The 27,911-nt window shown below is 39.4% G+C and overlaps 1 protein-coding gene across 1 annotated transcript; it reads right to left on the bottom strand.

The window, feature by feature from the left end:
* Positions 1-566: 566 nt before the first annotated feature.
* LOC118786602 (vesicular glutamate transporter 1-like) lies at positions 567-21,721 on the bottom strand. Its single transcript, XM_036541768.1, has 13 exons — positions 21,660-21,721; positions 7,002-7,254; positions 5,958-6,076; positions 5,721-5,835; positions 5,354-5,441; positions 5,028-5,114; positions 4,118-4,260; positions 3,739-3,888; positions 3,175-3,307; positions 2,900-3,010; positions 2,232-2,359; positions 1,704-1,773; positions 567-859 (listed from the first exon to the last, which is right to left on the bottom strand). The coding sequence occupies exons 1-13, from the start codon at positions 21,719-21,721 to the stop codon at positions 567-569; spliced, it is 1,752 nt and encodes a 583-aa protein (XP_036397661.1).
* Between the last annotated feature and the right edge of the window lie 6,190 nt (positions 21,722-27,911).

Raw genomic sequence — 27,911 nt, 5'->3', positions numbered from 1 at the left:
CACACTGAAAAAAAAACACATTCTGTTCCTGGAAACAACCAAGCTGGGCTTAAAACAAACTATACTCATAAAAAGTTATCTGAATCATAGAATTTAAGCTCTAGTATGCTACACTGATATATCCTCTCCACTCTCCATCACAAGTACAAATTGACACACGCATCCACACATACTCTCTCTCTCTCGCTCTTTGTCTGTCTTACTCACACACATACACACACATAGGGTTACAATTCAAACTGAGAATTTAGTTGCACCTCTTCCATTTTTCTCAACATGTTTTTTTATTTCATTCAGTCACCCTCTCACTCACACTAACTTTTGGTTAGATTGTGTCGACTTTCAACCTACAATTTTTCATTTCTCTCTACACTGATTCTCCTCATCTCTCTTTATATCTCCTAATACATCTTCTTACACTTACACTTCTTACATCCACTTCTCATCAACCCCACTCCACCCCTCTTTTACCTTGTACTCAGTGATTCCCTCTCTCCCTTTCTTCATCACTGTGTAACCCCCTTTTCTCTGCCCTTATTTTCTTTATTACCCTTCCCCTGCGCACTCTATGTTAGCTCTCTTTCTTCCTCTCCCCCATAAAGATAGCTGTTGGATCCTGGAGGCTGCACATACTCCTCAGTCTTGTCCCAGTCTGTGGCCCACCCTCCTTCTCCTCCACCTCCTCCTCCGTTGGGGTCTATACTGGGCTGACTCATTGCTCCATACTGCCCTCCCCCACCAGTGCGATACAACTCTTCTGTTTCATTGGCTAGCTCATCCTCATCGAGGATACCACATTTTTCATCACTGGTGGTCTCTGGCTCTGCCCACCATTGCTTTTCTCCTGAGGCAAAAATACCTGAAAGACAGAGCGGAGTTACTCTATAGCACCTGAATCCTGGTTTCCATTTAGATATTAAAATTCTTCTGAGTTTGAATGAGGGTCTGAAGCATTTTTAAGGTGAAAAGGGAATATGCAACACAAATAGAGTACAGAAGAGAATTTCTGAGAACTGCCATCAGAGTCAAGGACTCATATAACAGTTGATAGACTACAATTGTTAACGAATTGACTGAAGGATAACATTACATATTTTTAAAATGTCAGCTCCATTGAAAATAGCTAACCCATCATTAAAGTAGAATTTCTGTAGATATTCTCTCAGTAACACTGATTTACATTTGTGTCTGGCTAAATGTTTATATACATGTTGAAAAACGTTTAACCCAACATAAAGGCTCCAAAAAACTGGGAAGGCCAGTTAATCAGAACCATTAACATGCTGCACTGTTTCTTTTGACATAATTCCACCATCAACCACATTCATTTTAAACAGGATCCACTTGGAACTGCTTTCCACATGGAGTTTTGAGGAGCACAATATCTATTGATTCAAATTTGGAGAAAGGAGTACGATTTAAAAGTTTTGCAAAGAACCCCCAAAATGACAGGACCTGAAAATAAACATTTCTCTTACATGAGCTTTCCACTCATGTCTGTACTAACACCTCATTGTGAATAATGATGCAATGAAAAAGTTTATTACTGTCTGTATTAACTGACTGAAACACACAATGACAGCAGTAGTGTTTCCATGGCTGCAATAAATTAACTAAGCACAGTGAATTGATGTAATTTGTATCATAATTCCCTAATGATATTCTAGGATGGAAATGAAGACAGAAGGATATGAAATACCCACCATAGAAGATAACCCCTCCATAATGAACAAGGGAAGCTATGAGAAAGACATACTGCCACTCTTCCCTTGTCTGACATCAGGAAAGAAAGAGATGGAATGAAAGCACCAGAGAGGGAAAGAAGGATAGAGACAGAGAAAGCTCATGAGACTTAATAAGGCGTTAAAAAGTGCAAAAAGTAACAAGGCAAGCTCATTCAGTCATCTAACAAACCAGAAGAATACAATGGCTACAAAAAAAAATTAATAAAAAATAATGACCTTTTTAGAACCCACTTCCATATTATTTCAAATCCTGTTGAAATATATGACTGGAAGATTGGCACTGGTGTTATTCAATTACCTTCAGAATTTTGTCTCAGAAGAAGATACACAAGAACTGTGTCTTGTGTGGGTTTGTGATTAGGAATATCAGAATATCAGACTAGTGTTTGTATAGCATTAGTATACTATGTGCTGGGTTTTGATTCATGCATGCTGTACTTCCCTGTTACCTGGGGTAAATGGGTTCATATGCGGTGTGGTCTGTACCTTGTGTTTGGTCATAGCACCCACTATAAGGGGGCACACCATGCCTGAGAGAGTGCCCACTCCATTGGAGATGCCCATAAGAATACTGGCATAGCGGGGGGCAATGTCCAGGTGATTCACATTGAATCCTAAGAAAGAAACAGTAGAGGAAGTTAATACCATCTGGCTGGCTGTCTGTACCACTATTACAATAACAAATAGGAAGAGACTGACAAAGCAGCAAAAATACAATGTTACTGAGAGAGGGAGACATGTATGTCTGATACAGTGGCCCTCAAATCACCAAAAGATTTAGTTTACTCCCATCATTTCTAGTATTTAGACACTTCTATCGCTGTCTCACCAACCTTATTTAACAAACTAAATTAGATTTGTGCTCTAAATTTTATAAGAACCCATTGTAGAAAATTGAATTAATAAATGTGCTTCTTCAAAATCACAAGAATGTGTTCTTGCTTTTGTGTTATGTTTTGTCTAAGTGAGGGGAGTAGGAGGAGGAGTCTGTCTGTTGCAGTTGGAGGATGAGTGGGCTATTTTGTTCAAGCTTGTTAATGGATCTACTGGAATTGACTCGCTTTTTGAAAACTTTGCTGCACTCCAATAAAATTAGCTAACTTCATTTTTAAAACAGCTTAAGAGTTAAAGATAACAGTTTCTCCCCTTCTGACCTGAGATAGCAAAGCCACTAAAGCCAACAGCCAGGACCAAGAAGGTTATGGCCACGCCCTTTGTGTGAGAAAAACCAACTACCAATAGCAGAGTGGCTTCCATTCCAAATCCTGAAAGACAGAAAGAACAGAGGATACCATTACATGACTGGATAACAAGTAGCTTCGGAAATAAATCTAGAACTGTGTTGATATTAGCTAGAGGAAGTTGATGGAAAGAGACAGCAGCACCTGAGGTTCCTTTACTGATGGCCTACTCCCTATTCCCTTCTCACCTCCACAGTTCATGAGTTTCCTGACATTGGTGGTTGTCATGATGTGATGCGTCCGCAGGTAGTCAGCCAGCTGGCCCCCAATGGGCACAATGATGGTCATCACCAGGTGGGGCAGGGCTGAAAGCATCCCCACCTGACAGATAGATCAGAGAGCAGGGACACAGGTTACAAAGGGGAAAATGATTAGGTGAAAAGGTCTGAGTGCCAAATCACAGTATGTTTTATTCTTGAATAAAGAATCTTCTGTCTTCTTGAAGCACAGTGCTTTTTCCTTCTTTTCAACAGTCTCCACCCCCGGAATTAGTTAGAAAGGATCTTAAACTGAGCATTATTTTAGAATGATAATGGCAAATAATTTTGAGGCCATACAGTGGTCTGGCATTCAGTGAATCTGAGCAATAAACAGATTGTTCAATGACTTCAACATTATGGAACATGAGCCAGTTTAATGATGTAACTAGTTTGATGATGCAATTGCAAACAATTAATCGCCCAACCAAACAAACTGAACTCTCATAAACACAATGCAAATCTCTAAAAGATATCTTGTCTTGTCTTCATTACCTTACTGATCTCAAACCCAAACACCTCCTCGAAGTATGCTGGTTGACTAATGAGCAGCAGGTAGAAGGTCCAGCTACGGCAGAAATTGGCCACAATAATGGCATAAACTGGCATAGAGGTGAAGAAATGTCTCCAAGGGGTGTTGAATTTCTGCAAGGAGAAATAATGAGATTATACTTGCGGATAAACACTTTACTGCAATACTTTTTATGTAGTGGCACAGAAAGCAAACACTCACTGACTGACAGAAGGAAGAAATTATACATTTATTGATGTTTTAATTCCTATGTTTTTCACCAGCTGTGCTCTAGTGTATAATTATATTGTATCTTGTGGCACAGTGAGGTGAAGAGAGGCATAGAGTAATAGAGGGGTGCACCTGGAGGGGGTTCACCAGGCCTGCTGACTCCCCTATGCTTTCCTCTATGTATTTCCTTTCCTCTGGAGAGATGGTAGGATGAGCTGCCGGACTCTCATATGACACCATGATCCAGAAGAGGTACCAGCAAATCCCAAAACTGCCTGGGAGAGCGAGGGGGAGGGAGGAGAAGAGAAGGATGAAGAGAAAACAGGGACGTGTAAGTAGCAAGAGGATGGATGGAAGACATTGGAGAGGAAAAAAAAGGTTTGAGGTAGGTGAAGAAAGAACACATAAATGCTTAGTCGGAATCAAGCAACAGTAGGAACAGTATAGTTTAACATTGAGTTGTACCACTTGAAAATAGCTCTGGTGATCAATTTACGGTCAGTCTATTGCACAGTATTGTGTACCCTCACTATAGTAATTCTGTCACACCTATTGTGAATCTGGGATTTTATTTTAAAAAGAGATTGATTATGGAAATTTCATTACTCCTGGGGAAATAGGATCAACTAAGGAAAGTCATAATGCAAGGAGAAGATGTGCATTTATGCGTGGTTGCTTAAAGGTAATATCTATTTTAATTGCAGTGACCTTTACCCATTATCTCTAGCTGACAGAGGATTTAGGGGTTTTAGACCAATTATGCGGCTACAAAGTCAACAAGGCTTCTCAGAGACAGGCTGATGCTCAAATGGATTGATTCTCAGACATCAGAAGTGATTGCATTATGAGGGCTGCAACCAGTGTTGTTTGTTTGTCCGGAAAGTGACCATATATTTGAAAAGGTATGTGTCTCTCTTTACCTGCTCCTGGGTTAGAAATTATGACATCATAACCTCTGGAGTAAAACAGCTTGCTAGGATTGTACAATATCTTCCTGTGATACAGATCTGTTTTGAAATGCTGAGGGCAAGTGGTCACTAACCGTAGACGTAGAAGACTGAAGACCACCCTGTGTACTGGACCAACACACCTGCTAATGGCATGGCTATTACAGCTCCAGCATAGGAACCTGTGAGACAGAAAGACAGTCACAAACAGTGGCTACATAAGCAACAGTAGTGAAAGCAGACATAGTATCAGCAAAAACAGTAGAAATAACTGCATTGGGTACGTGATAAAACTTTATCTATTGAAGGAGCGGCACCGTGTTAGTGGGAGCATTCCATTGCATTTCTATCAGGACAAACAGAAGCATAAAAGCTCTACATTTAATGAAAGAATCTAAGGAGAAATTGGTTGTTAACTGACCACAAAATGCTGTTGTAGCCAATCGGCTTCTCTCAAGAGGCGGCGCCCATTTTGCCCAGATCCCATGGCAGGCAGGGTATGATACACCCTAGGACAGAGAGAAGTGAAGGCCAAAGAGTGATGTCATTGATGGAGCCTCTCACCACTACTGACCACTGGCAAAGATTAAAAATTAACACGTTGATTAACACAGGGTCACATGGTGGTAATGAGGTGAAGGGACAGAAAATGTCTGAAGCACATGGAAAATATTTAATGCTAAATCCCATCCAGGCACACAGTATACAGTAGATCAGAGACAACCAGAGGTCATTACACTCTGCAAACCAAGAATAGGAGGGACTTTCAGCGCAGTATAGCACAGTACCTCCACAAGTCCCTGACATATCCTGACCATGATGACACAGCCATAGTGAATGCGTGCTGCCGTTGGGATGAACATGTTGAGGGTGGAGGTTGCCACTACAGCAAACCCAAAAACTCTGTGAGAGGAGAAAGAGAACAGGAGAGAGAGATAGAGGGACAATAAGAAATGAAAGGTGTGATAATGTTATCAACAGAAATGGAAAAAAAACCCTGATGGCAATGTTGAAATGTGGCTGACCTGTTAGCAGCAAATTTCTGACAGATGAACCCCCCAGGGATTTGCGTGACTATGTAGCCCCAGAAGAAAGAGCCATGAATCATCCCCACTGTCTCGGGGTCCCAGGTGAACTGGGCTTTCTGGAGAGTGAAAAATAGAGAGAGAAATGGGTTATACCACCATTCTGACTGAGCTTTCTGTAGAGAGAAAATTAGCCATACTGGCGCCAGAGCTTAGCTAGGCTAAACCATAGGGACAGAAAATGGCAGTATTGTATTCCATTCCCCAGTGTACATATTGATCTCTGCTGTGAGGTTCATAAGCTATGGATACAATATTTCCTGTTATCCCCAGTTATCCCCAGTCTGTAAGTTAATGACCAGATTCCCTGCATTCTCTGTTCTGTGCTTTTCCTGAAAATGACTGGACACTCAGTAGCAGGATGGAGACTGAAAGGCTGGCAAAGCCACCATCCTTCTTTAAGCAGAGCAATTGTTGAGGGGTGATGCATCTCCTACGTCCTCCTTTCATGGTCTTTGTCCAGAGCAGGATTGTTCCTATTTATAGTTCTGAGTTTGCTCATTGCAAAAGATTATCTATGATATGTGATAATCAGTAAGTCAGCCAAATTATACATTAACATATTCTAGAGTTTATCTTTCACTCTTAATGAATGAGCAAACATTGCACGGTTTTAACTAAAGACTTGGAAATTCATCAAGGGGAGGCATTGATGGAATCAAGGCAGTTAAACATGGCAATCCAGCAGGTACATAAACAGGAGAGTGCACTTTAATATTCAAAGATATGACTCTTTATAACTTTTTAGTGCTGCAATCCTTATTGAGTGCTTAGGTTTACATACTGCCTTTCTCTGGCAAACAAAACTCTTAATTATTACCAAAGTACTCTGGTTAGGGTAAAGGCTACTTTGTTTTACTGCTGGACGAGAGTCCTGTTAAGGCAAAAACTCTTGTTACATTTTGCATGTTATTTAATTGTGCAACTGCTATGTTTGAGCACTGCTCACAGCAGCCCTTCACTGTTTTGGCCAATCAGATTTACCTGAAGTATTTGCTTGTTGTCCCTTATGATGGTGTGGTTGTTGACCATACTGACGATGGCCACTCCCAGGTTGCAGCGGATGCCAAAGGAAATGCAGAAGCCGATGCCGGACAGGATGGCAATGATGTAGCGTCGTGGCAGGCCAAAGCAGGTGCAGTCCACTATGGGCAACTCCTTTTCCTCCACCAGCTCCGGCCGCCCTTCCGCTGATAGTTCAATGGTCTCGCCATTGGCCTGACGCTTCTCCAACACCCTGACAGAGACAGAGGTAGAACAGGTTTCCATTAGAGCACTTGACCTGAGAAGAGTGTGGAGCAGGTGATCTCGTACAACTAAGTGTGGCACACCTGAGGCACATGGATAAGATGCAAGAGTGCAACAGAGTAGTGCAGGTCACTACATCTGAAAGAGAAAGACAGTTTGAGATATCATCAAATTAATGAAGAACAGAGAGGCCATACAGTTCAGACAGTGAGGCCATTTGTACCAGTGTTTTCCGTGACACGTGGGGGAGAATCAAGAGAAAGAGATACTGAATGATAGACAGCGATAAGTACTGCTAAAGCAGGTGATTTTTGTACTTGCAGTGCTATGCACCTGGGTACATACTTACAGCCTAAAGTCTGATTTTGGTGATTATATATATATATATATATATAAATGCCTTCATACACATTATAAATGAAACTAAACCTTGTTAAATACAGACCAGAACAAGCCTTTCAAACTGAGGCCACATATTTTCCAAAAATGCTCAATGAATTCTATGAGGAATTTCTTTGTTCATTATCACCTCCTCCACCCAGCCATTGGCCCAGGCTCTGATGCTGCCCTGCTTGCACTACAACTCCCTCCCTCCCTCTCCCTCTTCACTGGTGTCCTTGCAGTGCAATCCCACAAACTCATCCAGAACCCTCCTGCCAAACTAGTCTCTCTCCACCTATTTCTTGTCCTCTCTTCTTGTCACCTTGTTCCACTGGCTGGCAGGTACAGCTTATAGCAATTTCAAAACACTCGCCCTCTGCCCTCCAGCACAAGCATTTTCCCTTTCCCCGGTGGCAGTACAGTTGTGCAGTGACCAGCGATGACTCACCTCTTCAGCTTCTCCTAGCTCAGGTCTGTCCTGAAACTGTACTGAGAGACTGTGTCATTGAGTCAGCACTTGTGTAAGTATATCCATAAATCAGAGAGGATTGTATTGTAAAATGTATGGTATTGCTGCAAAATCAGATATTTGATATATTGATTGATGAACGGTGATAAAACTTCTTTTTGGAAATGTAAATATTCTCCAAATCCATGTGCATTAGTAACACTAGTAACAGTCTAGTGGCAAAGTGGCAGTGAAAGTTTTTGTTTTATTATTTAAGTTTGTCTCTAAGTTTCACAGCAGACTTTCGGAGTGTTTAGAATTAATGTGAAATGAATGAGGCTATGCTTTGTTCTCTATGCCTCTGTCTGAGTGAAACCCGTAATATTTCAAAATGTTGCACTCATGCACAGACGCAAATAGAAAAAAGGGAGGATGTAGGTTCCTATCTAAAGGTTCCCATTTTGATTCCCAGGGGACTGCTGCTTGATAAAATTGCCAGAATTGCCAAATTTAATATCTAGCCAGGTATTTAACAGGTGTAAGTTATGTGAATTGTGTAATTGGATGAATTGGAAAATTCAATCTAAAAACATACTGTAAACAATATAGTACTATTATGTGCAATTAAAGAAATAATTAAGAAGTAGTCCAAGTTTTTTCCCCAGTAATGTGTGACCGTGCAAATATATATTTTAACAGTAACTATTATACATCAGTGAGAATGCACTGTGTGCTCAGAATTTAATTTAAAGGAAAGAAAAATAAGTTGAGTGACATAACAATACACACAAAGGAACATGGAATAAGAAAAAGGTGGTGGGGGCAAAGGAAAACTGAGATAATTAACATGAAGTCAAACAGTTAGATCCAAGCAGAGGTCATGTGGCCAAATCTACAGAGAAGCGTGAGCAGATAAACTGCAGACCCCCCGCCAGACATACAGTGACCCATACAAATGCACACCACAGACCACTCAGAGACTGTAAGTAATACAGTCATGGTGAAAACAGTTATTCTAAAATCACAGAGATCATGGCAACAAAAATAAGTATATATATGACAGTACTCAGTTTAAATGCCTTGTAATTGGGCAGTAGGCCTGGGTATTGCACTTTAGCCAGGCAGTCAAGGAGACATGGACAGAACATGACAAAACATTCCACTCTGGCAGAGAGCCCCATGGTGACAGTAGCCAGCTAAGTGGAGCATAGACCTAAAGAGGACATTATGTGAGTGGGTAACACATGAGCACCCAAGGAGATGCAAGCTGAAAACATTTTAATGGCCACATAATGTTCATATATATATATCCAAACATTGGGCACAGATTCATTGATTCTCATTGTTTTAGCAGTATTTTATTATTCACCTCTGCATTATGAAGTACAATGGGTATAATCAGGATGTGTTTTCAGTAAAATATTCTGGAGTCTGTTAGATGAATGTCAATCAGACACCAGTATCTGTAAGCCACCACATTCATATCTGGTGTTGGTTAAAGGAACTGGTGTCTGCAGTGCTTTCCTGGCCAATAGAATATCAGTTATTGAAGCATGCAGTGGCTTCAGAAAGTATTCAGACCCCTTCACTTTTGACACAAAATGTATTATTCTGGCTTTCAATCTACACACAATAACCCAAAATGACAAAGCAAAAACTTTTTTTTTTTAGAAATGTTTGCAAATTTATTCAACATGAAAAACTGAAATATCTCTGCTTCCAGCAGCAGGTCTCCACCATGGCGGATATTGACGCATTTCATGCCAGGTCATGTAAGCCAACGCTCTAGGTCAGTGGATAAAAGGTGGACTCTGTATACGCTGCTGTCTCCTGAGTACAGCTCTGAAGCTTGGCACAATTATAAGTGTAATTAGAGACAGTGATGCATTAAAGGGTTCCGCTGGCATCCACCTGGGTGACCGCAGCAGAGCCGTATCAATCAGTGCTCAGTCTGCAGGACGCCTGGGCCCTGCATCCCCCATCTACGCTTGTCTCTTTCATCCACCTCACTGGGTAACTGGATTATTGTGCCTGACTTACAACAACCTGTGTCTGCCTGCTCTCAGGAAAATACCAAATGTGAACATGCCCGTGTACACATCATGCAGGAAGCATGAGCACGGAGTGCAACCACAGGCTTGTAGTTGTAGGGACAGGGGGCTTGAAGGTGGGTCACTGCTGCCCCACACTTGCACAAAACGCAACGCTCTACCCATGTTGTGACAGCGGCTGTGTAGAGGTTTCTGATTGGTCCTACACACACTGTGCATCCTTTTGGGGGAAAACATGATTAAGCTTTTACGCATGCTGCTGGCTTCATATAGCATATGCAGAATGAATGTGTAAAGCTTTACAGTGGGGACCTTCAGACTAATATGTTTACACCCACTACAGAGGGCGCAAACCACCTGGAATCTATTTAAGCAGTGGTGTTTGTTCATCGTATCAAAATTGCTAATCCAATATGAGATTTCCTCTGAAAGCCATCCAGGCATTTTAGTGCAAAGAAGGTAAGATGCTGTTTCCTGTGCTTTCTCTCCCTCATTCGATGAAACATCACCCATTAAGTGATTGTTTGTCCAACCAGATTTGAAAGCTTGTGGTGGTGTTTTTACGATGGCCAGTAAGAAAAAAGAATGACCTCATTCAAGACAAGCAGTGAATGGTAAATATATATGCATACACAGACCTGTACATACAGATATATTATAGACAACCGGAAGTACAAGTAGAGCCATTGATTTTCATTTTCACATGTAGATCTACCTTTTTGAAAAATTGATTAATCAAATACAATTTAATTATATCCATGTAGTCATATATATTATATATATTATATCCATGTGGTCTCTGGAAATCCTTGATTGTTATATCAGTCCTCTTTATGGGAAGGCTTGATGGGTGAATATACACTAGATGAAATTCCAATGTGTACACACAACACATCACACACAGTTAACAAGGAAGATATTAATAGCTTTGGATGAGGATGAATTATAAATTTGCCTCCAATTCTCTCTATTTCATTTTCTGTACTTTTGTTACTTTACACAAACCTCTTTTCCAAGATACCCAACCTCTTTCCCAAGATGTCTCTGAGTCAGAGACAGTCAGTGCTGGTATTACAGTATACCGAATTAATGTTATATACAAATACTTCCTCTTCTCTAGAAAGTTTTTCTATCTCCTGCCTTTTTCTTACATGGTCTTCATTTCCCACCTCATAACTTCTCTCTCTCCTCTTCCTGTTTTTCCCTTAGCTGTTTACGGTACCTCCTTCACTCTATACCCAAAGAAGATCCTCTTTAATCCCCCTGTCTCTCTGTCCCTTAGTAAATCACTCACAACACGCGATCACAGCAAGTCTGAGGTAGGCGGATGAGGAGTCAACACAAAAAAACAGCCCTTCAGTGTAGTACAGAGGATTAAACACAGATCTACACCTGGCTCTGCATTAACATTGACATTCAGACAGAATGGGAACCATGGCACAGTAAAATACCCAACATTATCTTAAACTGCCAATGTCGTCATAAAACACTGGTACAGACACTGAGAGAGAGTGCAAAGGAGTGCAGACAAACTGACTGATCATGATAACAGGACCATTTCAGTGTATACAAAAGTGCCTTGAGATTGCAATGTCAGGTCATGAACAGTGACTGCTGGATTATGAGGTTTACATCCAAGGTGAGCAGGGCTGCTTCAAGAAATCATAATTCAAGACATTTGCCTTACACTCTTCTAATCAGCACACCCTAGTCTTTAAAAGAGCTAACTCTTTGAACAATATGAAAACACAACCTGGCCTTTTCGGGATTGAGCATCCAGACTTTACATCCATAAATAATTCCAAAGAAAATATTTATAATATTTTTTATGCACAGATGTATTAGTCTAATTCACAAGGGTGCATTCAATTGCTATGTGCACATCTGACAATACAAGTTTCTCTTGATCTAGTTTAAATGTGCAGAGATTGAATGAGAAACATTAGGCTTTGTCCTTCCTCCCACCCTCTCTCTTTCCCAATGTACCTTCATCTCTCTCCATGATTCCAGCCTTTCCTTTCTCTTTCATGTTTACAGCCAACTTTCTCCCCTCCTCCTGACCCCCTAATCTGAAACACTCAGATTAAGATTGCAAAATTATTCACTACCAGAAATTCGTACAGCAAAACATATAGAGGGACAAACTGACACGCAAAATGCACAGCTCTCTCTGCATGTGCAGTTATAAGAATGGTGAGGTGCCTCAGTCTACAGTAGCCCTGTTGCCTGTTCCCCCACGCTTTGTTTTTCTCTCTCTGTCAACACACAGAGGTCTCTGTGTTCACCTCTGCCACCCAAAGCAAAGTCATCCTGCTCCATAATCCACTAAATCAGTCACTATGCACTGAATCTACACAAGTAGATTACAAGACTGAAAACATCATTCACAGAAAGAAGGCAATGCTGAGAGGTAGGGTCATTTACATTGAATATCAAAATATGAGTAAACGAATGAATGAATGAATGAATGAGATTGAATAAATGGAAGAAGACTGATATACAGATATATACAGAATTTAACATAAAGGCAGAATTGACAGGACAATCTCACAGCTCAGTAGTTAAACTTCATATGTAGGAGTGTCATTTAAAATAAAACCACAAATATGAAGAGTTGGCTCACCAATTTAATATCATTTGATCAGAGTTCATTAAATCTCAATATTATCGGACCCAATAAAACAGTTATTGAATTTCTCCTGGTGCAAGCAAAAAGCTGATCACATTGCTGAAAGGTAGCGGTGCACATCTGAAAACGCAACTACAGTGTTTTATGACTGCCTGGACACATGCAGAGTTTTACATTGCAGCAACATCTTGTGAGATAACAAGTAATATGTGGTGTTCTTCAAAAAGCAGCCACAGACATGAAAACTACAATGATTGAGGAGAGCCTCTTTCCAGGAACCCAAGTCAGCAATGGAGTTGTGTGAGCATTATCATAATGACAAAGTCTAATATTGACAATTAATTTATAACCGTAAAGCCATGTCTACACAATGACTTTTGTTATTACTATGACAATTACGATTGTGATCACAATTAACAGCAACATAGGCATGTTCTTGAGCTCTTCAGCATTGTGTGAACCCAGAACACAGATTGGGTCCAGAATACATCAGTTTGCTGTCATCCTTAACAACTGGTTATTAAGCCCTGTTCAGGAATAAATTTTGCATTAAATTTCACAAACAGAGCATATTGTGTCTGTATATGTTTCTGTATGTTTCCTGAGTGGATTTCTGGAGCTGGAAGAGGGTGCCTGAGGTCAGTTAAAAGCTATGTTCAGCTTTGCTACTGGAATACCATTCTTGAAATATTTGTAACCTATAGCAAAGCTTTGCTTGATTTTTTCAGTAAATATCCAGCTGAATATGTGGACTTTATGAAAAATCTCAGCAACATGAGTTGCCCTTTGTAAACATGTCTGCTATGCAAATAAATAAAAAACACAATGTACATAATATGATGTAAGACAAAATCCTCTCTATATATACAGTGATATACATTTACATGTAACTTTTGTCAAGCAGCAGATGCTTGTATCCAGTGATCGTTCATGGTTCTGAACTCTGTAAAGTATACCGATTGTAGATTACGCCTTAAGAGAGTGATAGTGAGACAACTCATTATTGCTTAGTGTGGGTGAATGACTTACTAATGCAGAAGGGAGCAGGCTGCCCCATCAGCACAGGGAAACTGCAACTGCAAACAGTGTTGTCTGAAGTGAAGTCATGCACACACGGTATTATAAATGCTCATTAGGTTCATGAGGGCTCATTGGTATGGCACGGCAGTTAACCACCAAAGAGAGAGAGTGCTGAATAAAACCAAATAAACCAAGACACAAGTCAGAGTCACATGATCCCCGGCATCATCTTACATTATTCTATAAAAATCAGCAAATAGGAACATGAGGAGAAACAGAATATGATTTAAAGAGAGGCAAGTCTGTGACACAAGTTGTCCTCAGTATTGCATTTCTAATAAAGCTGAATTTGTACTTGTGAGTAATCTCCATACTGCTCATATTTGTTACAAATAAGTACTGCAGATAGACTCTGGCATTAACAATAATGTTTCTGAGGAGTAATTATCAGACCTATTCTCTCACAAAACAAATTCATGTCAACACAATGCTCAGAACATGTCCTTTTTATTCATATCTGGATGCATGACACAAGAGCAGAGCAAAAAGAAAACACAATGCATCTTTTAGTGGTGTTCTGAACTGCACAATTTGTTTCTAAGCTATGTAACTGTACATCACTGATTATAAAAACATGCAAATTCCAGACTGAGTCTGTTTTATTACGCTCATTGCTATATTGACCTGGATTGATCATTTGCCTGACTACATTGTAAAATCAGTGTAAAACACATGTTCACTAATCAATATTGGTCAGAGGGTAGGTTTATACAGACAGAAACACAATTACATGTGCATCAAGGGATAGTATATGTTCCTCTGCCTTTTGTTACCTTCACAGTATCTTGTCTTGGTAATCTGACATAAGAGGATCAGAAGAGAGGGAGAGGGAGAGATGGAGAGACTTGTGCCATATATTACCGCCACCACCCTGTTCTATGTCTCCTTTTCGATGATATCACTCCAGAAATAAAGTGGAGCACTGTGGTCAATGTTTCTTTTTACTCTCATCCCAGGCCACTGCAGTCTCACCTCCTCTGAATTTAGATTTATGCATGCCTAAATACATAAGGAGTTCACTTTTAACATATTTAAGGTGAATTTTGACAACAACACCTAAAAAAGGTTAGCCAAGAAGAACGTTGAAGATGCTTGCTGTTACAAAGGCATTTGTATCGAATTAATTATTTCAAGCAGATAACCCCAAATTTCAAATATATTCCTGTATACTGAATCAATACAAAATCACTTTCATTTTACAAAAACACATGCTGAGTGCTTGCTCTCTATAAGTCAGCGGTAACTTAAAATAGCTGACTTGCAAAAAATAGCTCTGCCATTAAATTATGGATATGAAAATGAAGCCTGAAAAAAACACAGGATCAAGTTACACAAAAGAATTCAGGAAACAATGGGTAGCACTGCTTCAAAATAGTGCTTGCACAAGTTGTGCAGGTTGTTGAGGAAGCTTGGCCTCATATTAACATCAATCATTTCAATGGAAGACTTAGATTGACAAGTGGTTCTACTGACCTTTAGAGACTATGTATTGCTGTTTTGTGCATTCAAAGCATTTTTGTGGTGATTTATTTTGGTTATGGTTTGGAATGATACTATGTATATGAATTCATGTAGGGCAACGGAGGTAAATTTTGGCAATATTATTTGTCCGTAAGGGTGCTATATAAATTGCAAAACTTTGCAATATCAAGCTTATTAGCATGGTAGGAATATCAAAATACAGTCAATTTTCAATATTTTTTGTTGGTAGCTAGCAAACTAATACTACCAGATAATGGAGCTAGTCAAGTGGCTGAAATTAAAATCACCCAACTAGCTAGTTGGATTCTAAAAGACAATACTATAACTTAGATTAACTAAATGAGATCACCACAGCAAGGTGAAAATTTAACTGAACAGAGGGAATTTTATCTCATTGGTATGAACTGTGTCAGACCTCAGGGTCTGTTATGAGTTAGACCTCAAAGTCATACATTGTGGTTATTTCTTTAGGAAACTGTAAGAAAGGCCTCCTTCTCAATGCTGTATATCTATGGACTTGGCAGATGGCATACCTGCCATCTCAAAGGCAGTGTTCAAACGTATCTTCTCATGTCATGCCCCTCTCTCTCTCTCTCTCTCTGTCTCTCTCTCTCTTTCTCTCTCTCTCCCTCTCTCTCTGTCTGGAACAGATTGTGTCTCACTGGGACTCTTTTACCTAGGGAGATCCCTCTTTCCATCATACCGAATCACAGACTGTCTGACCTTCACATGCACCCTGCACCTCATCATTCACTTTATATGCAGTGCAGTACATACAGTAAACATACATAAATTCATGCATCCCCTGACTGGCATGCAGACACACATACGTTCATGAGCATTTGGAGATTATCAAGAGTAAAGTACTTTTCATAACAGATTCAGACTGGGCGCTACACTAGGTGTCAACTATAAACAAATACTTAAGGTGCATTTTTCAGGCTGTGCAGGCTGCAACAGGACTGTTGTACAAGAGAGCACACAATGCAAGTTGTTCGTTCCTTTTAATATATGACCATCAGTCCTCCAAAGAGGCATTCCTGGTAAAGGTGGCCAGAGGTATCTCCTTTACAGAGGTTTTCATCCATGTAATAGATTTAACTAAAGGAAGATGACAGATACATAAGCATTAAACATCTTCATCTATTCAGACAACAAACTCTACCTGCAAATGTAAAGGGTAAAGAGGTAGAAATACGAAGAAAAGATAGGAAACACAGTAAATCGCATCATACATTTGCCTATCAAATGCTCTTATCCGGAGCACCATCCAGTAGCTAGAAAGTAAACATTACATATTCTGTATCTGGATTTAACTGGTATTGTACTGGAACTACTATGTTCAACCATCTTGCTGAAAAGTACAAAAGCGATATTTCTGATGGGGCCCACAGAGTTTGTCTAGTTCTCTAAATACTACACTTCTCTCTGACCTAACATTCATTCATGTAAACATACAATTAGGCTACTGCACAATGAGGTTTTGTAGCATACTAGTAACAGCAATGAGATTAACAGCGTAAAAATAGCTGGAGTACTAATTCATTAACATACAATTGACAATGTGTTATTCTGATAAGCCAATAGCCTGAAAACAAATTTTTGGGGAAGTTTCAGTTATTATGGAGACTCTGGACAGCAGAGGGAATGCACCAACAGGTGTTGGATATTCATAGTCATATCTAAGCTGTTCATGGTTAATATCTCAATATGCATTTGTCTATGTGTCTGTGCGTCTGTCTGTCACAAATAGCAAGATAACTGTTTGACAGGTGAGGAAGAGAAATGCATGAAATGCATGGTCATGACCACTTACATGCACCTAAATTTCCCTTTTTTGTGTCCAATTTTTCTATTTGTATGCATCAATTGGCAGTCTACATTTTGAAAGAGTCTGAAAATATCTGTTTGGCTCCTCAAATCATGACACCATGAATAAGTTTCTTTTTCATCATTTTATATATTCCCTGGTTAAAAAAACAGAAAGCTGGATCATACATGCCCACAGTGTAAAATGAAACTAAAAGGCTATTTTATCACAGTAGACACACTGCAGAAGCACTACACACTATATGAAGCACCACATCTCTAAACAAATACTCTTTTAACCTACTACATATGATGAAACCTCTGTCTATATAAAGCATAAGACTCATATAAAACCTAAATTCTGCATAAATGCCTGAATGCACCTTGCAAACACTCAACACTCTCAAAGATGTGTATAACACACCCACACTGCACACACAGTTTTGCATGTTAATCTTGATACATGAGACACATGCACCCTTATTGTACTAATACTGACTATGCCGTCATCGATAACTTTGCATAAGGAGTTAATCAGTAATATTGCCAGGTTTGTTACAGAGGGGACAATATCAGAACACAGGTGTGAATAAATTCATATTACACACATTCCCAGTACACACTTAACACATTGTCGCTGATGCACAGTATAACTTGTTCGCAGATCATACGATGTTCACAAAATCACCAATGCACAAGTGTTCAAAAGGTACACACAGGCCGATTCCAATTTGAGATGGTGGATGACAGGTTTGACAGCACTGAAATCATTTGACCACTACACTGCTGATTGCAATGAAATCATTCTCAGGTCATTGATAATAACTCAGTACAATCAGTCAACACAAGGGCTATGTCTTGTTTTTGAGTCAAGTTGCGCCTCCATTGTCTCAGTAGAAATGCAATTATATGAGTGGTTAGGCTTTATGATTTATGATTTAGGCTTTAAGCAAATTGTTCTATGTGAAGGAATATCCTCTGATATTGAGATATCTCTGATATTGAGATACTTATCCGTATCTACTGCTAATCCTACTGATTGATATTTTCCCACAGCAGGTGTATGTAGTGTACTGCTCATTCGGAGAGCCTAGAATGGTTTGATAATTCAAAGTCCTTACTGTGACCTTCACCAGTTGGCCCTAGGAGCCCTTACTTTGTGGATTTTCTGTGCCGAGACTCCTTAGCTGTCTGTAAAGTAACAGTGTCCGATTGGTAGTTAACGGTCCTCAATGTCTAATCTGGAAGCTGTTCTTTTTATGACAGAGGTGGATCCTGGACCTGACCTTGAGATCAATAACTGCTCTTTCTTGTCCTTGTGAATCCTTGGCAAACTTTAAGAAATTCCCTTAACATTAAACAGAGAAGACAAAGGAAGAAGTGGAAGGGCATGGATGGAGCAGAAAAAGGGGGGGGGGGGGGGGGTTATAGCAGGTCAATCATGTCCTATCAAAGGTGTAGTATTTGCTTACCCTGCTGAGTTTATTATAGAAACACTGAGAGCTTGATGGAGGGAATATGTAAATAATAGATGAACTGCTGACGGTGGCCAGAATCTAGGATCAAATTACTGTCTGCAAGCTAACTCACACACATATGCACAGTCAATACCAGGATTTCAATGTGTTTGCTACATATACAACCATACATTAATGTTGTACATATACAGCATATACACTTCATGATGCACCGGTATGTTTGAAGTTGATATTCACAGACCAAAAGCAAATGCCAAAACACTTTAAATGAGTTAACACATAAAATATTTTCATGCCGACTGCTCCCTGAAGACTTGCTACAGTCATATGACACACAGATGTCCACAATGGACATACACTACACTTACTATATATCCAAAGAAAGGACACTGCGTGTTAGGTGTAGTAATACTGGGTAATATCCTCTACACTAGTCGATCATTTGAAGTCACTTCATCATTCCTTAAAATAAGAACAAAACATAACATGTCTTAAGCTTAATTTGGAGAACTTCGGGAACAATCTCCAGTTCAGTGCGTGAGTAAAAAGAAATAAGAAGTTGATGCGCGTGCACCATTACGTTAACTGTAATCCCCAGAGTGACGATCTGAGGGGGAGGGGATAAAGACGTTTACGAGAGTGGACATACAGGGTTGTAAGGTGAAGTCAAGAGGAAGTGACAGAGAGAGAGGGAGGGTTAGAGTTTGGGGATTTGTGTGGACCGACAGCTTGGCAGGGAAGCGGGCTATTTCGGGAGAGGATTTATGAGTTTAGTGGCCTCCTCAAATCCTGAGAGAGCGCGCACTCCAAGACCATGCGCACAACCATCGATCAATGGGTAGTCTATGTACCTGAGGATTCACCTGACATTTTGTATGTTGACAAACTGCTGCAAGAGGTCTGACTATCAAAAAGTTATTATGTTATGTGTCGCCCAAATATCTCTAACATTTAACACAACCTCAAAAGTACGCACATTACAGTTAGTGAATAATTTGTATGGGATAACCAATTGCGAGTGTTTGTAATAATGGCACTGTTTTTTTTTTCTTTAACTCGACTACATCCAATTTACCTGCATATTAAGCAGCCATAATAGAATAACCATCTCTATATTTTGTGGAAAGTTTTACATGTTTAAAATGATGCAATATGGAGAATTTATGTATTATAAATTCTTCGTATAAATGGAAGTGGCTAATACGTGGGTTTAAAGGATATCTATGTCCATTCTCTCAAATGATTATCAGTTTACTGTAAAGGTTTAATGTAACGTTCAATAGGAGCTTGAAGGTATTCTTAGATTTCCTGAAGAAAAATCAATAAAACCTGCTGGAAAAGCTACCACACAGTGCCTGAATGGAGGTTCCAAGTCAATGGTTCTCATCAGGTCAATTTATTCACTGTTTGAACGTCTAATCACAACATTCCTTGTTTTTTTTTTTTTTGTTTTTCATAGAACAACCCTGAGCATTTTTACCTATGTGTGTCAAATGGGCGGGATGTGACTATACGAATTGGTTAAATGTGTCACAAATGAAAAGCAACTCCGGTCCGGAATCGGGTCAGATTTATTTCGTTATCTGGGATTGCACTATAAAGATACCGTTGAGGACTAGTATGTTTTCAAATAAAGATCGTCCATTTGATATTCCATGAAATCATACTTGCCATTTTTCTCGATTTTCACAGGCTTGCCACGAATATTTTTACTAAAATATGGGCCTGGGTATTCACAATTTACAGTGATTGGGACGGTGTACTTTACTATCGTCGATGTTAGAAAAATTCGGTTCTGTGGAGTTTAACTCAGTTGGAATTTAGTCGAATCCTATATATCCTATATCTTTATTTATATTCAATAACCAGTTAAAATCCATGAAGTCTTGGAAGAACTGGCAGCTCGACAATTTCGATAAGGTAAAATCGTTGCTAAAAGTTAAACCTTGTTTGAGATGGTATTATAGCCTATTTATCTATTTATCGAATTCTTGAATTACTTCAAGAGAACATAAATTATGAATTGATTTTGTCGATGATCTCAACGATGAATAAACATATTGTCTTTTCACTGAAGCTGTCATTGTAATACCTGATCTTATTATAAAATTCGAACAAATACAACAATTTTACAAATGAATAAGTCATAATAATAATTCCAGTAAATGAAATTATATACTGCTCTCAATGCTGTTGCTGTTTCCTTGTCATTCTTTGTCTTTCGCACAGTGCTGTACTATATTAAAATATGTCATTAAATAAATGCAAAATGCATTCCCTATACAAGTGATGATCAAGGTCAAGAAAATGTCAATGGCTGACGGTGTACGACAGAATTCCAAAAAAAAAAATGTGCCTGTGATTTTACGCCTTGATGACAGTGAGTGGTCAATCCATTTGCTTGACAATTACCTCGACTTTATAAGGTACCTAATTTGAATTTAAACGTGTTACATATCATTGTGAGACCTAACTTAACCTACCTTACAAATTACGCAGTAAATAGATATGGGAAAAAATCATGTCTGTGCAAGAGAATGATCAGGGGTAATGACATTGTCTGTACGACACGTTGGTATTAATAAGGCCTGGGTGAGGATAATCTAGTTAGTACTGCCCTACCATTTGACACCATGCACTCCATATTAACAACCTCTCAAGTTATATTCAGTCAAAGACATCCTAGTACAAACTACAATTACAGAAATGTAAGTAGCCCACAAAAACTGCAGATGTTCAGAAAGCTGGGTAACCATGAAAGTACGGATCTATATGACGTGCATTTTTAAATAAAACCATTTTGATTGGAGATGTAAACACTAATCTAAATAAAATACACTGTATTATGCATTACGTAGACTATATGTAGTATGTGGAAAACTATACGTAAATGAACTACTTAAATGTCGTAGGGGAAAGTACATTCGGAATGCAATTATAAACCTATTAGTCGCTTGTATAAATAGCAAGGACACAGCGTAGACAGCCCATCAGAAACTGGCTAGTCTTGAATGTTGTATGGAAGTTTTTAGGTACCTGTGTATTTTTCCAAGAGTCTTTCCCGCGAACGCCTTAAATCTCTCTGGTCGGACCTCCATCTTCACGACTCCCGGATCCGACCGATTTGCTGTCCCGAGAGTAGTCCCGCTTGAGCACGCTCCCGGTCTCTCTCTCCCTCTCTCTCTTTCCCCCCTACCCCTCCTCCCACATATACACCGTCAAATCTCACTTCCTTTCGGTGACAAACAGTATTAACTCCTCCTTCTCTATCTCTCCCTCTTTCTCTCAGTTCAATTGTTAAATTTCAGATTCTTCATTTCCACGATAATTGCTATACTGTACACACTGACAAAGCCTTTTTACCAGGTAGGTGTATTCCTAAATTTTCACAAAAGTTTGTAACCATTTTTTTTCAAATGTTTACAAGCAAAATTAGAAATGGGCAAAAGGCTTGACAATTAATATAAACTAGCAGTAATAAGTAAATTAACAGTAACAGGTGAACTGAAAAGACGACACCAGACATAGGTCAATTACCGGGAAAGAAAAATGAATGAATTAATCTGGCATGCAGTTAATAAGGATAATGGTTATATTTTAAATAAAATATGAAATTTATTATTATTATTATTATTATTATTATTATTATTGTTATTGTTATTATTAATTTGTTAAAACAGTAACAGTAACTATTACTGTTCCTCAGGCTTTGACTGTGTCCATGTTTTATGCTTCCAAAAAAAAAAAAAATGCACAGCTCTTCTCCTCTCCCTGGAGGATTCCTATTTTTTCAGTTTCAGTCGCGAACATAGAGGCCAACAATTCGTTTATTTCTATTTGTGGTGAAGACGTTTCTCTAGTTTCTTTGTATTTCACACAGCTGATTATAACGTCTCTCCCCGTTCTCTCCTAATACCCCCATCCGCTAAATAAATGTGTCAGCACTGAGGTCATTTCAGCCACATCCAGATAAACGGCCGAAACTTTTTCTGTGGAATTACTTTTCAAACTGCAAAACTGACGGGCAGTTGTAGCTTGGCCAATTCCCTTTTATTCCCTTTTATTCTTATTTCCGTGTCGCTGTCTCTCGACCCTCTCGGAAGAGAATGCCGCTATCCGTGGTTCTGAAACCAGATTACTGTCTGCAGAATACGTTGGCTCGCATTCAATGGAACGGAACACAGTGTACGGACACGCAGCATGTAGTGCGCATAACCAACACGAAGGTGCGCGCATACCTACAGTCATATTAGCCTACGCGTGACATGGCATAAAACAATTTACAACTGTTTTAATATTAACTTTCGTTCTCATCATCCAGACCCAGGGAAAGTTATATTTGTGGTGCAATAATGACAACGACTATACTCCTGTTAAACATACTATATTTCTGGAAGACTTGTGTCATACATTCGACTTTCACATAAACATCGCCATCTAGTGAACAGACTGTGTAACAGCATTACCAGAATTTATTGAGAGGCATCGCAGAAAAACAGGAGAAAGTGGACAGTAAAGCATATGTACACAGATATGTTTAATACAAAAGAGTTGGAGTTTTACATGATATGGGACAACGATAAAGATATGGTACATGGATATGCATACCCAAGGTATGAATTTTGCACAACAGGTGCATATTTGCATAAATATTAAAAAGATACAAAAATGAGACACACATTTACTGTAAACTAAATCTTAATGAATAACTGACACTGAATGATTTGTTCAATGTGACTTGTACTTATTTATTAGTGGTTATATGTATGAAAATGCTGCAAGTGTCTCAGGCTCCCGGTATTGTGTCTGAGTTCAGTCACGTGTCAGACAAAGCTCCTCTCTAGATCCCGTGCACTGATGGTTTGCAGGGGGGGAGGGTGAGAGAGAGAGGGGCGAGGGAAGGGTGCAGCCAAGGGAGGAGGGGACCGAGGATGTGGTGGTATGCTGATAATGGACGGGGGTTCAGAGATGGAGCCATAACCGGCCTGGCATGTTCCTTTTTCTCCATCCATTGCTGCAGCATAGCCAGCGAAGTAGGAGGAAGAGGACTCTGGAAAGTCGAGGATTAACTCTGCAAGACAACGTATATCATATGTGAATGTATCATTTGCATGCTTTAAACCAGTTTTTACCAACCTTGATCCTGGGGACCCAATGTATATGTTAATTTTGTTGTAGCTGGGCTTGGTTAATTTGGTTTGATTGAATTTTTCACAGAGAACTGGTCTTCACTGATCATTATACATTAAGTCTGCCATTAATTGTTTGTGCAAAAAAATGCTGTTAGATTATTTGCTAAAGAAAACTTGCTTTGTTTGTTCAACATATTTTTGTATCTGCCTGCTGAAAAAATCAGTGCAGTGTCTCAATTAACCATACTTACTTGATCAATTGCTTTTTCTAGACCCCATTGACTAACTCATCGGTTAAGATGAAGATTTTGTAATGCAAGCTATTAATGAATAAAATAACTTGCAGATGCCACTTACTTTTATCCTTCTGTTTGGACAAACAACTCATAACCGTAAAATCAACTAACAGCTAATATTTCAGTATTCAAGTATTCAGTATTCAGTATTCCAGTAGACCAGTATTCAAAAAATAGCTCATTTAAACGTAAATGAGTGCTCAGCTGCAATGCAAACCAGCATACATACAATGGGTTCCCATGGTTTATGCTTTGGCAACACAATTTTATTTGTCATGTTAATAAAGCTCCATTTGAATTGAACTGGACTGAGAAACATTGCTGTAAACCTACTGTACCATTAGACCAGCTGTATACCAAAACAAGTGATAAAAGAATTGAGTAATAGCCACAGATACAATGAAAATGATGAATACGTGAATATCCCATTTCCTATGTGCTGTAAACCTGGAGCTGTGCAAGTGTTTTGACAGTGCATTTATCTGTATTCCATGTCCTTTAGTAAAGTTTGGTAAAGTCAGTCTTTAACCTTTTACCATAAACTGCATCTTCTGGTCAAGGACATTGTATGGGGGGATATTACATATGTATGTTTATACATGAATATATCATATGTATGTTTGAAAGGACACTGCAGCGGTGTGTGACATGTAGAAGTGTCTCTTACCTGTATCATCCTCTAGCTGTGTGTGTGTGTACAGTTTCTTGCTGTAGAACTGGCTGTAGATGCAGTAGACCACACCCATTAGTGTCATAGTTCCCACGGCAGCAGCTATGAAGATACCCAGTTTGTTATCCTTGCCCAGGTGAGCATCTGTCCAGACATAAACAAGTCAACATCAAATGCTGTTCTAGGCCAGAAAGACTGAAAGGCCAGCAGATGAAATGAACAATATGTGAGTCCTCTGCAAACTACATAGCTCTGATCTATTAGGGAATACATGCTGCCTGATGTGAATACTCCAACTGGACTGAACAATTTAGCACTACTGGTGTACTGGACAACCTCAGCAGAACAGGACTCCAAATCAGCTGCAGCTGTGTTGTACAGTTGTAATTTGCCAGTACATTTGTATTTGACAGCACTTTAGTTGTTTAGTTATTATTGCTTCCATGCAATGTGTCTTCTTGTACACAAGAAGTTGTAAAAGGCAGTCCTGTTCATGTTTGAGATTAGGTCTGGATTAAATGATAAATCACTTTGCTGCTTTGAAGCACTTTAAGTATTTCATGATTAATTTTGACACAGAGCTCAAATGAACATATTGGAACATGAGGAGCATTTACATTCAAGATGGTAATGGAAACAATATGTTTGTACTGTGTCTTGCTTCTAAACTATATTTTATATATATTTTTTTATTATTCTGCAGTTTCAGACTTATTCTGATCAGTGTGCTGCAGCATCCAGCAAGCTTCCTCTGATTGGATTGTTAAGGTACTGCTGTGTCCAGTCAGAGAACATGCTTGCACTTGCCAAGTCTGCCATCCTTACGAAGTTTCTGTTGAATCATGTGGGTATCTTCCTCCTCTTCATAGCGATCCTTTATGGAAATGGATGCTGGTGGTCCCACTCCTTGGTCTGGTTGGACCAATGGTGGTTGAGCAGGGTTCCACGATCCAGACTGTGTGCTCTGTGATTGGCTGGAGGGCAATGTCAGGTAGACACTGATGGCCAACAAGTAAGCAGTGAGCTTGTCCATGCCTGCAGGTTACTGTACTCAAAGGAAATGGAGAATAATAAAATATCTCTACTAAAGGAATAATGTTACACAAATTACATTTGCAGCAGTTGCCAGTTATACAGCACTACAATGACTACTAAGAGTAAAAGTGTTGAGTACCATTGTACTGTACTGTGACAGTATTTAACATATCTGAGGGAACAGCAGAGTGACAATAGAAAAATTAGGAAAAGTACCTTTGAGAGAAAGTATGTGTGTTGGGAGCGGGGGTTTAATACTGACAGACTATTCAAGCGCAGAGAGTGAAGATGAGATTGATAGGAAGTCTTCACAGTTAAAGCTGCAGGCTGAGAAAAAGGTCAGTACAGTTTCTATCAGTGACAGTGGAAAAGGGAAGCCAGGACATTACTCAAGTTTTCATACATCAAGAGTGTGCTGGAGTGTAAGAGGCACAAGTAATAACACCAACAATTTGCATGTGCCACAGAGAGAGCAGGCAATAAACAAATCAGCCTGAATGTCACCAGCAAGTTCCTCCTCACTGCTAACATTAGTACACTATTCTACGCTTAATAATGATCCTTTCCAACAAAATCTATCACACCTCCATACAATGCTCCTCATTATATTACCACAATATCCTGTACCCCCACATATTCACTACACAGCCACAGAATGATATCTTGCTACTGCTGAGCACACTTCAGGTTTAGGACAACTAAACTACTCATCTAAACAACAAAGGCAGAGTATGATCTTCAAGTAAAGTCAGTATGAACCAATTGTGGTAGTTTGTCCCCTTTACTCATGGTGATGGAAATGGCGTATCAAGTCACCTACTGATTCCATATTTCTACCTCTTTACCCATTCCAATAGAACTAATTTAACACCCAGGTCACACCTTGAACTCCATTTATCGAATAATCCTTGAACAGGCACAGACATTTTATTCAGAATATCCTGGAGACGATTTCACACCCTGGACTCATATACAGAGACTGTTCTTTTTTCGTCAAATTATCTTTATTGGCAAAAACCATAGCTACAACAGATTGTAACATCACTTTCCATCTTTAAAGAGACTACTGTGAAATTATGTCAGTACACCTAGGCACCAGCTCCATGTGTTTTGCAAGGCCTTAAATATCATTGCAGTTTCCTTTGAAATATTACTCCGTCATACATGGAGCCTGCACATGTATACATTTCTCAGAATCCAAGAGAGATTGATGACCTCTGGCTGACATATCTGCACCCTTGAATACCACTCTCTTTCATATAACAGTACTCTTACATAGACTGGTTTCAGAGTGACAGTGTACTTTTACAGCTTCTTGTTAGATTTGGGACTGTTGGTACTCACAGATCGCCTGTCTCGCACAGTCTCTTTTCACTTCCTCTGCTTCTCTGCAGCCGATGTCCTCACTCTCTACCTCATCGCTTTACCCACCACTTTTCAGCTTTTACTGCCCCTCTTCCCTCCCTCTCTTACGTCTGTTTCTGTGCCTCTCAGTCCCAGGGTGGAGACGCAACCAAGGCAACTCATCTCCCCAGGCATTTACCCATGCAAACAATGTGCATACTGTTCACATAGACAATACACACAAAAACACACAATGTCCGCACATACGAAACTGTCTCTATGTAAATAACTGCGTCTATAGCTCAGTAATTATGCCACAGTTTATGCAAAGCATCGCAACAGCGTTTCTCACTACAATTGCCGTCTCGCTGAGAAACATGGAATGGATGTTGAAGCCATGAAAATGTGTTTCCCAAATCTGGTGTTTTTCATTCATTTACTATCCCTTGGTAATTTGTCAAATGAGCGCAAAGCACAGAAGGAAAACTGACAATATCAAAAAATCTGAAGTCTAAGTGAATACTTGAAATTACAAGACCACAACCAGGGAAATGAACATAACTGTAGTCCTAATCTTACAGTGATATGTGAAAAGTTACTGGGAAGACAAATATGCAAAAGGCAGAGGCTCTGATCTCTGTTTATGCATATTTCACAATGACACTTTTGCACGTTTTAATGCAGTTTTTAATGTTTAATACACAGTTGAGATGACTGATGAACAAGCAGTGTAATGGAAGGTTTTCTAGAATGTTGGCCACACTAAATTGCTCATCGGTGATTTATCACGTGAATCATTTTTTGTGGAGGG

The sequence above is a fragment of the Megalops cyprinoides genome, chromosome 1 (genome assembly GCF_013368585.1).
Source record: "Megalops cyprinoides isolate fMegCyp1 chromosome 1, fMegCyp1.pri, whole genome shotgun sequence".
Taxonomy (NCBI): Eukaryota; Metazoa; Chordata; class Actinopteri; order Elopiformes; family Megalopidae; genus Megalops; species Megalops cyprinoides.
The sequence above is the reverse complement of the archived record's forward strand: the minus strand, read 5'-3'. Positions and strand labels throughout refer to the sequence as shown.